General features: G+C 46.2%; 1 protein-coding gene across 2 annotated transcripts in view; it reads left to right on the top strand.

The window, feature by feature from the left end:
• The window catches only part of ABCB7 (ATP binding cassette subfamily B member 7), a 1,517,597-nt gene that overhangs the window by 489,672 nt on the left and 1,014,294 nt on the right, over window positions 1-13,631 (top strand). For both annotated transcript variants that reach the window (XM_044057689.1, XM_044057687.1), the window contains exon 6: window positions 8,229-8,497. In XM_044057689.1, coding sequence (XP_043913624.1) covers window positions 8,229-8,497 — 269 coding nt within the window. The remainder of the gene's footprint in view (window positions 1-8,228; window positions 8,498-13,631) is intronic.

Below are 13,631 nucleotides of genomic sequence, written 5' to 3'. Positions count from 1 at the left end.
GCAGATAAATGTCTCCTTCCCCAGTTTTTTTCTGGTGAAGAACAATGTTTCTACATTATTCCTTGATTGTACTGTGCATCTGGATTCAGATCACAGTAGCATATCCATTCAGTCTTTTATTCCTTTACCTGAGGATACTACTTTTAGGAAAATAAGGGGAATTTTGGTGGGAGATTTTTTTTTTCTAATGATTCTGTATTCCACTGAAGATGCTGTGGTATGTTACTTAATGAAACATTCAAAGCAGCCTTTCTATACTGTGTGATGTACACTAAAAAGCCATACTCAGGCAAACTGTCAGCATCCATGAGTGCAGGCTGCAGCTCCTAGAAAACGGGCTTTGCAGGATTTCCATATATCACATTTATGCAACAACACGAAGGTGGACCTTGCTCCTGGTTGTCTTAATTTCAAGCTATTACAAAAGAAAAATCTACCCTTGGCTTCTCTTATCCTTGATAGGGAATTAAGAATCCTTTGTAGATCTCTCTTCTTGTCTAACTTTTAAAGCCTTTAGCAGCTAGTATTGCACTGTGAGTTAAAGTTCTGTTCTCTGTCAACTTCATGAAAAAATCCATTCATTTTCTAAAGGTGATGCAAAGGTTAAATTGGAGAAGATTATTGCTATGCCAAATAAAATTGGGGTTCCCTTTGCTGAAGTGTGCATATGAGGCAATAGATCCTTTTGTAGTGCTAGTAACCTTAGAATATGTATGACTTAGAATGGAATCTTAACCAGAAGATGTTAAAAAGTCAGGTGCTGGTTGCCCCAACAAGTGCAGATTCATGAGTTGACAAGTCAGTTGATGTGATGTTAACAGACTGAGGGGGGAAAAGGCAACAGTAGAATAGCTGTAAGATGTTTGATCTGAAGTAGTTAACTTCATTTGATCAGCAACCTGTGGGTTTTGGATCCGACACGGATCCGAGCCAGCAGCATACCAAGCAAAAGATCAGAGCTCCAAGCTCCTCCCCCCTACCCATACTACACTGCAACCTCCTCCCAATCCTCAGATCTCGTTTGCCGCGGCTTTGCCAGCATGGGATTTTTGAGCTCCAGGCAAGTTTGTCAGGTTTTCGAAATTTTTTGGTCTGTGTGTGCCCCTTTGATATTTCTATTGATAAATATTAGTTTATCTCTCACTACAGGTTTCCTTCCTCGCCAGATATTTACGTTTTGTAGTTTGAAAGTTGTTAACTTTCTGTCAGTGTAGGCCCCACTTCCCCGCCTGTAGAGTGTGTGTGTCCGTTTACTATGTCGGAAAGTCAGAAAGTGACTTCCTCTAAGTGCACAGAGTGTGGCCACAAGCTGTCACCAGCCGACTCTGTGTGTGATGTGCTGGGGGGGTGTGCCTCATTTGTCATCCGGCTGCAAAATCTGTGCGGCCTTCAACCCCCGAGCCCTGAGGGATTGCAGGAACAAGTTAATTCTGGTGGGTCTTTTACCCGCGGAATCAACTTCTGCCTCTTCTGCTTCCACAGCTTTTTCACCAGCCAGGGCTGTGGCTGTCCAGCCTTCCAGCCCTCCTCCCCTGTCTGGGACTCACCCTCCCACCTTGCCACAGGGAGAGAGAGAGGCCAAGAAAGAGAGAATGAAAGAAAAACACAGGGAGAGAGAGAGACATTCAGAAAAAGATAGAGAGAAGGGCCGCAAGCGGCAGGCCGAGTTGGATCCAACGGCCCCTCCCGCTACGGTGATTTTGTCTCCTGTTAAAGTTACCAGGCCATCCTCCCCTCGGCTCCATTCACCACGTTTTTTTCCGGAGCCAGAGGAGGAGGCTAGACCACCCTCGAGGTCGTCTTCGCGTCGGCTGTCCCGGCCGGCATCGGTGGCATCCTCGAGATTGACTCGGAGCATCTCTGAAGTAGACATGGATCGGATGATGTGAAGGTTTCTACAAACTCAACTGCAGATGGGGGTGTTGCTGGCCTCCCCCAACCGGTGCGGGGAGTATGGCTCCATTTTTGCCCCGATAGCTCCTTCTCTGATCCACCATCGGATCTCAGAGTCTATGGATCCGAGGAGCCCCGGAGTCGGGGTCGGCGCCGATGGTACCTTCGGCTTTGATGCCGGCCATGCCCCCGAGTCTGTCAGATCCGCTTTCAGACCCGAGATCTTGGAGCCGAGAGTTGGGCGTCGGATCCGAGGGGATGAGTGTGTCATCGTCTCCGTTGAGGTCAGGGCATACCGTTCCATTGTGTCCGGCCATTCCAACTTTGGCTCCGATCCCTTCATCGGATCCGAGGGTCGCGTCTAACCTCACCACCAGTTTCAGGGAAGCCAGTTCTCCTTCTGCGTTCGTTGTTGAGAGGGTTCTCTCTGAAGGATCGAGACCCCTCACTCTTTCCTCAGGGTCCATCCCTGCCCCCTCGCAGTTGGGCTTGTCTTCTGTCATCCAGTCCCCCCAGGGACAGCCTGTGTCTATTGCACCCCAGCTAGTTCCCCTGGAGGAACACAAAACCATTTGTGAGCCCTCCCTGGAGAGTCCACCCGAGGAGGTCCCTCACAAATGCCAGTGTAAAAGGAGGCACTTGGACTCCCCCGAGTCCCTCACTGAGGATACCAACTTGGAGGAAGAGGAAGGTTCCCCCAAATCACCCCCTGAAGACGTCTCCGGAGACATTATGGAAATCCTTCGCCGGGGGGGGGGGGGTGATCCGCCCAAAAACCTTCCTCTGATGAGTCAGTATTCCTGGAGGCATTCGACACAGACCCATCTACTTCTTGGGTGTCCCCCCCAACCGACTCTCTGGTGGACCTTATCACCACCAGAGCTTGGAAGGAGCCAGACACTGTGGAGCCAATACCCAAAAGGCCCGACAAAATATTGAGCCCCCCGGCAGATAGAGCCTTTCGGAGCAAACGTTTCTGAGTTGATGCCATGATGGTGGCCATGGCCACAAAAAAGGAACTTGCCTAGGAAAGTTCCTCAGTCCACCCCCCAGACAAGGAGTCCAGGGCGATGGACCATCTTGGAAAGCGGACTTTTGCTTCAACAACGTTTACTATAAGGGCTCTGAATTACTTGGCCCACGTAATTCGACTGCAGCTGGACCTTGTAAAAGAGTACGCTGAGTCTCCCCCGGAGTCCATGTCGGCCAAGGATAAACGGATCTTCTCGGCTCGTATGGCCACTCTCAAGTCTGTGTCCAATGCATTCATGCGTTTACTCTCTCATGCCACTGAGGGAGCCGCTATGGCTAGCGGGTCCGGCATCGCCTTAAGGCATCACGCCTGGCTCTGTCTTTGCAATTTCTCGAAACCCTTCAAGGCATCCTTTGCTAACACACCCTTTGACGAATTGACCCTGTTCGGGAAGACTGTCCGCGATACGCCTGTCCAGAGCGAGAAAGACGGGAAAACGCTGTCAGGATCCACTTCTCTAACCCTCAAAGGTCGTTTTCCAGGAACCAGCGAGGGCAAAAGAAGCTGTGGTTCCAGAACACTCAGGATTCCTTCTCCTTCAGAGGCAGAGGGGGACAAGGTGGACGCCGGCCCAGAAGCAGAGGGGTGCAGAGGAACTTCGGGTCACAGGAACCTTTTTCAGATTGACCCACACAGCAACCCTGAGGGGTTGCCCGACTGCTCCTCTCTGGAGGCAGTTGGATGTTTTTCAATGCAACTACCCCAATGGGAGTCCATCACGACAGATTGCTGAGTGCTTCGAATAGTATCCAGAGGCTATTCTATTCCCTTCTCAAACAAGCCTCCTTAACACAAGGCGCCTCCCGGATGTCCCACCTACTCAGAGGGAGGTCACGGCTTTGGAAATACAAGAGCCATCCAGAAGGTGCCCCCAGACCAGTCCGGATCAGGCATCTATTCCAGGTTCTTTTTGGTGCGAAAAAAGTCTGGGGACCTAAGGCCGATTCTCGACCTATCAACAATGAACCTGTTTGTTGCCAAGGAGAAGATCCGGATGGTCACGCTTCAATCCAGCCTGCCCTTCCTGCAGGAGGAAGACTGTTTGTGCTCAATAGACCTCAAGGATGCATACTACCATATCCTGATGGACAGACGATCCAGGAGGTTCCTCCGCTTTCAGCTAGGGGCCAGTCATTATCAATTCAGGATCCTACCCTTCGGTCTCACCACAGCCCCGTTCACCAAGGTCATGGCAGTTGTAGCGGCCCACCTGAGACTTCAGGGCATTCAGGTCTTCCCGTGCCTAGACTGGCTGCTCACTGTCCCCACCAGACATCTACACTTACTAGCCAGAGATTTCTTTCTCCGGATGTCACCTCAGCTGGGGATTACCATAAATCTCAGGAAGTCTTCCCTTCAACCTGTTCAAGTTTTAGACTTCATAGGGGCGAGAATAGATTCTCTTCAGGCCAGGGCATTCTTGACTGCCGACAGACTACACTGTCTGGCACTTCATGTGTTAGTGCTTCTGCAGTCCCCTGCACCCCCAGCAGAATTAGTCCTGAGAGCCTTAGGGTCCATGACAGCAGCTATCAACCTGATCCCTTTCTACAGTAGATGTTGCAAGTTCAGTGGTCGATACTTCATCAACCTCTAGATTTTGCAATTACTCTGAGAAGTGTGTGCAGAAATTCCCACACGTGGTGGCTCCGATCCCGGAATTTGCAGGATGGACATCTTTTTGTTGCACCCCAACCCCAAGCCACTGTGACCATGGATGCCTCCCGCCTAGGGTGGGGCACTGTTCAGGCAGGACTGTTCAAGGCACGTGGACTCAAAGCGAGACCGTTCTGCATATAAATCTTCTAGAGATGAGAGCGGTCCTTTTAGCGTTGCAGGCCTTTCATGCTTATCTTCCTCTGGGAATTATTGTGATCCAGTCAGACAATATGTCAGTGGTCTGGTGTATCAACAAACAGGGGAGAACCAAGTCTTATCCCCTTTATCGAGAATCCATGAGAGTCTGGGAATTGGCGATCTCCACCAACCGCTTTCTGATAGCAACGCACATTCCGGGTCGGTCCAACATCTTGGCAGACAAATTGAGCAGAACTATCCTTTCTCCCTACGAGTGGTCTCTGATCCCTTGTGTAGCGGAACAGATCTTCCTCAAGTGGGATCAGCCTGGCTGCGATCTCTTTCCATCGCCATCCAACGCGAAGTGCAGCAAGTTTTTCGCTCTAATCCCCCCTATGGGGGAAGCCCCCAGAGACGCTCTTGTTCATGTTTGGCGACCCGGTCTTCTTTATGCGTATCCCCGGCTCCAGCTCATGACAAAATTCTTACAGAAAGCTCACCGGTTGGGGAGCAGAATGATCCTCATAGCCCCATTCTGGCCTTGTCAAGTCTGGTTCCCCTGCCTACGGTCTCATCTTATAGCTCCACTTTGGATCTTTGATCCCATTCCGGATCTTATTCGACATCCCTTTGGAATGCTTCTTCTGAATCTGGGCAGCCTGAATTTCACAGCTTGGCTGCTCCAGTTCTACTAGTTGCTAGGACTCCCGGTATCTCTTCCCCTGTTAAATCTACCAGGAAAATGTACTGTAGCAAATGGAGACATTTCTCCGTTTGGGCTTCACAGAGAAGTCTAGATCCTTTTACTGCTCTGATCCCAGCAGTATTAGACTTTTTGTCTCGTATCTTCCAGCAAGGAGCCAGCTCTTCCACAGTGAAAGTCCAGCTGGCGGCTATTTCTCATTTCCATGTAGGAGACAATTTAGGCTCTCTCACTGCTGCCAGAATTTGTAAGACTGTTGAAAGGCACTTTTCTTCTGAGACCTCCTATTAAGAATCCGTCCCTGCCATGGGATCTGACTGCGGTTCTTCAGGCCTTAGTTGTGCCTCCTTTCGAGCCCTCGGCATCATTTGACTTAAAATTCTTGTTGTGGAAGACTGCTTTTCTGGTAGCTATAACCTCAGCCAGGAGAGTGTCGGAGCTTCATGCTCTTTGTATGAAACCCCCATATCTTGTGTTTCATTAGGACAGGGTGTCTCTCAGGACTAATCCGTCTTTTCTCCCTAAAGTTGCTTCTGAGACAAACATTAATCAGTCTATTAATTTGCCTGTCTTTTCCCCTAATTTTCAGAACAAAGGGGAATACAACCTTCATCTGCTGGATGTTCACAGGCAGTTACGTTTTTATTTGCACAGGATGGCGATCTTTCGTAAATCTGATCAACTTTTTGTTTCCTTTGCTAAGCCTTTTTTAGGGAAATCAGTTTCAAAGGTGACTCTCGCTAGGTGGATTTCCCTTTGTATCCTACAAGCATATAGAGAGCTTAGTTTACCAGAACCAGAAGGAGTTCATGCTCATTCTACACGTTCTATGGCAACGTCTGCAGCATTCTGGAATAGAGTTTCCCTGGATGACATTTGCTCAGCGGCTACCTGGGCATCCTCTCACACCTTTATTACTCATTATAAACTGGATTTGGTGTCTAGAGGAAGGGCTTCCTTTGGCTCTGCAGTGCTCTGGAATATTCTTCCTTAAGGGCCTCCCAAGATTTCGGGTAGCTGGGGACTCTGTCCCACAGGTTGCTGATCAAATGAAGTTAACTACTTCAGATAAAGAAGTTATGTACTCACCATAACGTTCCATCTGAGTAGGTAAACTTCATTTGTCAGCAACCATCCCTCCCTCCTTCCCCCTTACCTTGGCGATTATTTTTGCTGAGCTCGATGTTCGGAGTTCACGAGCTTGAGGTTTGTCCTTGGTTCAGGGGTCTCTGGTTTTAGTTTGTTGGTGTCATGTGTGGAGTGGCAAACTTGATCTGAGGATTGGAAGGAGGTTGCAGTGCAGTGTAGTATGGGTAGGGGTGGAGAAGCTTGGAGCTCTGATCTTTTGCTTGGTATACTGCCGGCTCGGATCCGTGTTGGATCCGAAACCCACAGGTTGTTGACAAATGAAGTTTACCTACTCAGATGGAACGTTATGGTGAGTACATAACGTCTTTTTTTATGAATGTACCTCTTTTTTAAGGAAATTTTCTGCCAGCAAGAGAGCATTAAAAAGAAGACATCAGAAATATGGTAGACAATACAAAATTCCTCGTCTGCCCAGTGTTTCACAAGAACCAGCTACAGCAGCAGCAACTAAGGAAATGTTAGTTCCTTATTTCTGGTCCTATAGTAACCTCTTCCTTACCTATATTTCTAAAAAGTAGTTTTAAAGTTGTGCTTCATAACCAGAAACCATATTACCTCACATAAGTGGGTTCTGCAAACTATTTTCAAACTATTTGGCCGCATTTCAGGATTGCATTCATCCAGTACCACTCCCTACTCTACACACTCATTCCAGCTAGAGATGCTATTAGATTTATGGAGGAGTACTTGGCTCTCTCTTTTGTTGTCTGTTTTTCCCTCTTCCATATACAAACAACCCCACCTCAGTACATTTTACAGTAGTGTTACGGGATCAGGAGAATGATGTCCATCCTTTTAATTTCTGCAGACAGCTCCCCATGTTGTAGTTATCCAGTTCATTAGTCTGTGTAAATGAATGTTATGTAAAGGAGCTCAGCATTGCTATTGTGTTTCCTTGCCCATTGTCTGGCAGACACTAGAACTGCCAACATCTGTTAACTATAGCTTCCTTGCATGGCAACACTGAACTCATTGGCAGTCTCAGGATTGCTTTGTCACTGGGGATATGTTGTTGAACCTCACAGATTGATGAAATATGGAGAAAAGCAACTACTTAAGCAAGAATTCTGTTAGGGGACAGCTGAAAAAATGCCTTTCCAGATATATAGATAGTACAGCTGAAATGAGTGCTCTTGGCCTTCTGTTGTATTGCAGAAATGAAGGAGTTGATTCTTAGTTGTTGTCTTTTCGGCTTTTCCCGGTTAGGGGTCGCTACAGTGGAACTCCTGTCTGCTAATGATTGGCAGTAGATTTTCACGGTTCTGAGTTTCCAGCTCGACGCCCAACCTTCAACGAAGGCACATCCATTCACGCATGTCTTTCGGAACGCCACTCGATCCGCGGGGAGGACATGCAGAATCCACACAGAAGGCACTCCCCGCACACTAGCTGAGAATCGAATGGGAGAACCTCTTGCTATGAGACAACAACGCTACTGCTGCACCACTGTGGATTACAAGGAGTTGATTCTTAGTGAAGATGTAAAAGCTTTTCCTAGATATGTAAAAACATGCTACACTCGAGTGGAAAGTATAAACTTTAATTTTGTGTGACATATTTCATTAAATGTTTTTTTTTTTGGTGTATTTCAATGTCGTCTTTTTTTCACTTTTTCTGGTTTGACTGCATTTTTTTTTTGTTTTGTTGTTTTAGATGGTGCTTCAAGAGCAAGTTCTGCACTGTTTAATGAGCTGAGGAATGCTGTGTTTGGCAAAGTTGCTCAGAACTCCATCAGAAGAATTGCAAAAAATGTTTTCCTCCACCTTCATAATTTGGATTTGGGTTTTCACCTGAGCAGGCAGACTGGAGCCCTTTCAAAGGCAATTGACAGAGGAACAAGGGGAATCAGCTTTGTTTTAAGTGCCTTGGTTTTCAATCTGGGGCCTACTGCATTTGAAGTTGCACTTGTCAGTAGCATATTGGTAAGCTATTTAAACAAATTTTTGTTGCATTCTTCTTTTCATACAGGTTTTTGTCAGACTTCACATATTAGTGCACTGAAGCGAGAGGAAGAAAATGTAGCTTTTTTGTAACATTGCTAAAATTCACATATGCATACTATGTACATTTGGACAGTTCTTTTTTTGTGTGTCTGTGGGTTGGAGCTGGTTTGTAGATGCAGAGAATACTTCAGCATAGTGGATGATAAGAGACTATTAAAATGCTGTCTTGTTAAAAAAATGCTGTTTCATGTGTTGTAATACAATTTCCTTTGCTGTTTGCGCTGGTATATGTGTACACATCACCACGTGGTGTGGTAAAGCATGCATCAGCAAATACTGTTCTGGAACAAAACTAAAGCAAAGGCTTCAACTTAAAATGACCAAGATATCTGCCTGTCGTCGAGGGAGTTATTCCTCCGAGAGTAGGGATTCTTGGAATAACAGAATGCTGTCTGTTGGATATTCTTGGAAGATTAACCATGTTTGTGGAATACCTGGAACTTATTGAGGATGCACCTGTGTTCAGAGAAGAACCTGAAACAAACCTCAACCTCAACCTGAGAACTGAGTTCAGCCTGACTGAACTAATCTTGTGTTCCCCAGTTGACAGGAGGAACATTCAAAACATAAACAGACATGGAAGGTGCAATGTTTTTGGTCTGCAACATTTATACAAGCTTAAAAACAAACAAAAAAATCTGTTGGCTACTGTTGTTGTGTCTTCTGAAACCAGAGGCTATAACTCAACATTTACCACCAGAGAAAACTGTAAGAGTTCAACTGTGTGTTCTAAAACACATTTTAAATGGTTTGGCTGTTAATAGAAATAAATGGCAAAAGCAAGATGATGAATATTTTAGCTGCTGACAAATTCAGAAGGGCACGCCCGTTTAGTTTTTTAGGCTTTTCAGAATGATCCTAAGAATACTGACAAATTAGCTGTGCTAATTGAAGAATTGCTAGTTAATTAAGCCTTTTTTACAACTGAACAGCCTAAGCCTGAAACTAGAAATGTGCAGATACCTCTAAAGACCCACTGAGTATCAGCAACTGAAATAGTATGTTTTATATAATGTCCTTCCTTAGATCACTGTGGCAGTATTCCAAACTGTTGGGTTATCTCACCAAATAGCCTAGACATCCAGCCAGGGTACCAAATCCTTCCCTAGAGCTGTACGTCTGATGTATGACTGACGCCTGTGGGTATAAGTGTACATAAGTCGATGTATGAGCATAAATCCAAAGACAGTCTAGTCACCAGTCTGAGCACAGGTCTTGCACCCATTTGTCTATTCTACATGTGGTCATTGGTACTATTGACCTTTACTGGTTATTTTTATTTCAGTTGTGTTAGTGTTTGTTGCTTTATTAGATATCTGCTAAAAGGGGAACGTGATTTGGGTTATGCAGATTCCCTACAAGGATCTCCATTTCCAGTGCCTTTTCTGTTTAGGTGCAGAGTATGACTACAGAAATTGTATGATCTGCCAGTCCTTTTCTCTCCTGATTCCTAAACTCAGTGCCTGAAGTGCCAAGTCCCAGTGATTAGCTTAGTGCAGGACTGTGGGAATCAGGGTATTCCTTTATTTGGATGACCTATTAGTACAAGCCCTGTCTCAGCAGTTACTTTTGTCTCATTTCAAGTTCATCGTGGCCCTACTTTGGGACCTGGGCTTCACAATCAATCTGAAAAAGTCAGCAGTGATAGTAACCCAAGACCTAGTTTTCTTGGCGTGCAGACCAGACTCACCCAGTTCATGCAGGCCTAATGCTCCAAGGGTATTCACCAAGTGTCTGGCTCCAGTGGTAGCCTATTGCAGGGTCCTTGGTATACAAATTTTCCCGTACCTAGATGACCCCCTGATCCAGGCAGATTGCTGTAATTTCCTACAGAACCATCTCCAGCATAAGTGACCACATGCCAATATATGTTCTGCAGTCCCTGGGTTTCACCATCAGTTTCCCCAAATCCAACCTAAACCCCTTCAGGACCAAGTTTTCCTGGGCTGCAGAATCGGGGTGGATGTTATGAAGGCATTCCTCCCACACCAAAAGGTGGAATGCCTGAAGGAATACCTACGGTCTATCCTCCACACCCCTGCAATGACAGCAAGAAAATATCTCAGACTCTTGGGGCATATGGCCTTTACTATCCCCATGTTGCCATTCGCAAGACTCAACATGAGGAAATATCAGTGGTACCCGAGGTCCACATGGACCCAACATTCCCACCCCTTGGACCACTCCATTCCCTTCCTACCATGCCTAAGGAAGGAGATCCTTTGGTGGATGGATAGTCCCTCTCAACCCAGGACTTCCCATACAACCCCTCAGTCCAGTCCAAGAAATGTACACAGTTGCTTCAGACCTGGGTTATAGAGGGAGCACATGAACATCCGAGAGATGAGGGCCCCCATCTTTGCACTGAGGGCCTTCCAAGACAATCTGAAGCAAGGGCCCCCTGAAGTTGTTCACAGACAACACTACTGTTCCTTGGTATGTGAACAAACAGGGGGGAACAAGATCTTAATTGCTATGGAGACTTGCACTGCAAGCCTGGGAATTGGGGGTCCAGCGTGAAGTCATTCTGCAGGTGGTCTACATTCCCTCAGCTCAGAATACTCAGGCAGATACCTTGAGCAGGTCTTTGTCACAATCCCATGAGTGGATGCTACACAGGGCTGTGTTTTTGGACATAGTCCACAGGTGGGGCACACCACAAATAGATCTGTTTGCCTCCCCTCTGAACATACAGCTTCCTCAGTTTTGTACCAGGTCACTCAGCCTCCTAGAGAGGGCAACGGATGCCTTCTCTATCTCATTAAAGGGGATGCTTCTATATGCATTTTCCCAGTTCAGCAGGATAAACCACAAATCTTGTTGGTGACTCTCTTTTGGCCAAGACGGCATCGGTTCCCCCTAACAAGTTACCTCACAGAGTGGACCTACTCACACAGGACAAAGGGACCCCTAATCCACCCCCACTTGGAATCTCTGAGCCTAACCCTGTGAGTGATGAGGTTTTTGATCCATTTTAGATACCTTTACACTGAGGACATGCTTAATGTCCTGCAGGAGGCCAGGAAACCCAGTATTAGAAGATACTATCAAAATGGAAAAGGTTCTCTGTTTGGTGTCTTAAAAGACAGCTAGACACATTTCAAGGAGAAGGCCCCCTTAGTGCTGTCCTATCTGTGTGCATTGTTGCAGGCAGAGTTGGCATATTCATCTGTTAAGGCCCACCTTGCTGTTATTTCTGCTCGTCTGCCTCTTGATCGACCTTCCACTTGCTTCCAGACTTCAAGTGAAGTTATTCCTGAAAGGAGTAGTACTTCTCAGCCCCCCCCCCCCAGAGGCCAGTTACACCACCCTGGGACCTGAATTATGTGTTAGAGTAACTCACTGTTGCTCCATTTGAGCCAGCAGCTGCAGCTTCTCTAAAATACTGCACTTGGAAAGCTGTGCTTTTGGTGGCCATTACATCAGCCAGAAGAGTGTCAGAACTCCAGGCCCTTATGGTTACTCCACCCTTTTTAATCTTCCACAAGGATAGAGTAACCCTATGGACCAACCCGTCCCTTCATGCATAAGGTGATCAATGAGTTGTCCCTGAACCAATGTATCCACCTTCTCACCTTTTTTCCATAACCCCAGAATGACCGTGAGTGAGTCCTGCATTCCCCTGATGTTCACAGACAACTTAGATTTTACCTAGACAAGACCAAATGCCTTAGGAGATCAGAGTAACTGTTTGCCTCCTTTCACCCTAGGGCGCTGGGGAAAGCGGTCTCATAGACTATTTCTGCCTGAATTTCCAAGGCCATCTCCTTTTGTTACACCTACCACGGCAAACACCTGGACTCTAACATTAAAGCCCAATCTGCTTGAGCCATGACCTCATCTGGAGCCTTCTTCAAGGGGCTGGACAATACTACTATTCTAGAAGCAGCTACCTGGACATTTGTCCATACCTTCACCAACCACTACAAACTTTACCATATCTCCAGATCTAGAGCGGGCTGTGCTAGGGCAATCCTGCATGGATTCTTGGAAAACTGCTCCAAACCACTACCACCCTTTTCCCATTGAACTGTGGCATTCACTCAAAGGTTATGAATATTACAACATGAGAATCGAAGGACATAGAGTAGTTGTGTAAAATCTTACCATAACTGTAGATGTCCTTCTATCCTATGTTGCAGTATTCTATCCCACCCTCCTACCTCCCCCCCAAAAAAGAAAAAAAAAAAACTTTACTGGATGATTCAGGACGTGTGCAGCTATCCAGGGACTGGGGCCTGACTGGGGCATTCATTTTTCAGGAAGGTACTTGCAGACATCACTTTTATGGCCTACATACCCTATGGCCAAAGTCAGATGTCCCACATTCCTTGCAGTGACTAAAGCTTTTGTATACTGGCCGGATGTTCAGGTCTCTAGGTGGAGGCTAACCCAAAGGTTATGAATACTGCAACATGGAAGAGAAGGGCATCTGTGGTTATGGTAACGTTTTACACAACTGTTATTTCGTTGAGATGGTAAAGAGTACCTTTTAACTGGTGTAGAAATGTAGATACTGTTGGGTAACGTACTGTTGTGGTATTATAGTACCTAATAACATGGGTCAGTGTGAAACGTTGTGAAAGTTTTTGAGGGAAGAGAGCTTAGTTAGTCACTATGTTGCTTCAGTTGACCTCAAGCAGAAACGGGGGTGGGTGTTGAAAGGGGGAGTGGTTGTAGCAGCAACCTGCCACATTACTGAAAGCACACATAATCCTGCATGTATTGCTCGCAAGAACAGCAGTATAATACACTGTTAAAATACACACTCCTGTTAAAGAAAAGGGATAGATTTGAAACCTTTGAGGAACTAAAATTTGGTTTTGGCTAGAAAGGATGCAAGAAACCTGTATGTTTACTGGAACCTTTTACTGAGTCATACTAGAAAACTCCAGTCATAAAATTAGTGAGTGAAAACAGTTCCGGTAGAAAGTGAAAAGAGGGAACCCTTAATGCATGCTAGAGACTCTTGTCAATAGATTTCAGCTACTAAAGTAATTAACAGTGGCTATGTGACGACAACGAAGAAAAAGTCGCTTAGTGATTCATGGTG

The sequence above is a fragment of the Protopterus annectens genome, chromosome 15.part0 (genome assembly GCF_019279795.1).
Source record: "Protopterus annectens isolate FY-2018-M chromosome 15.part0, PAN1.0, whole genome shotgun sequence".
Lineage (NCBI taxonomy): Eukaryota > Metazoa > Chordata > Ceratodontiformes > Protopteridae > Protopterus > Protopterus annectens.
The sequence above is the reverse complement of the archived record's forward strand: the minus strand, read 5'-3'. Positions and strand labels throughout refer to the sequence as shown.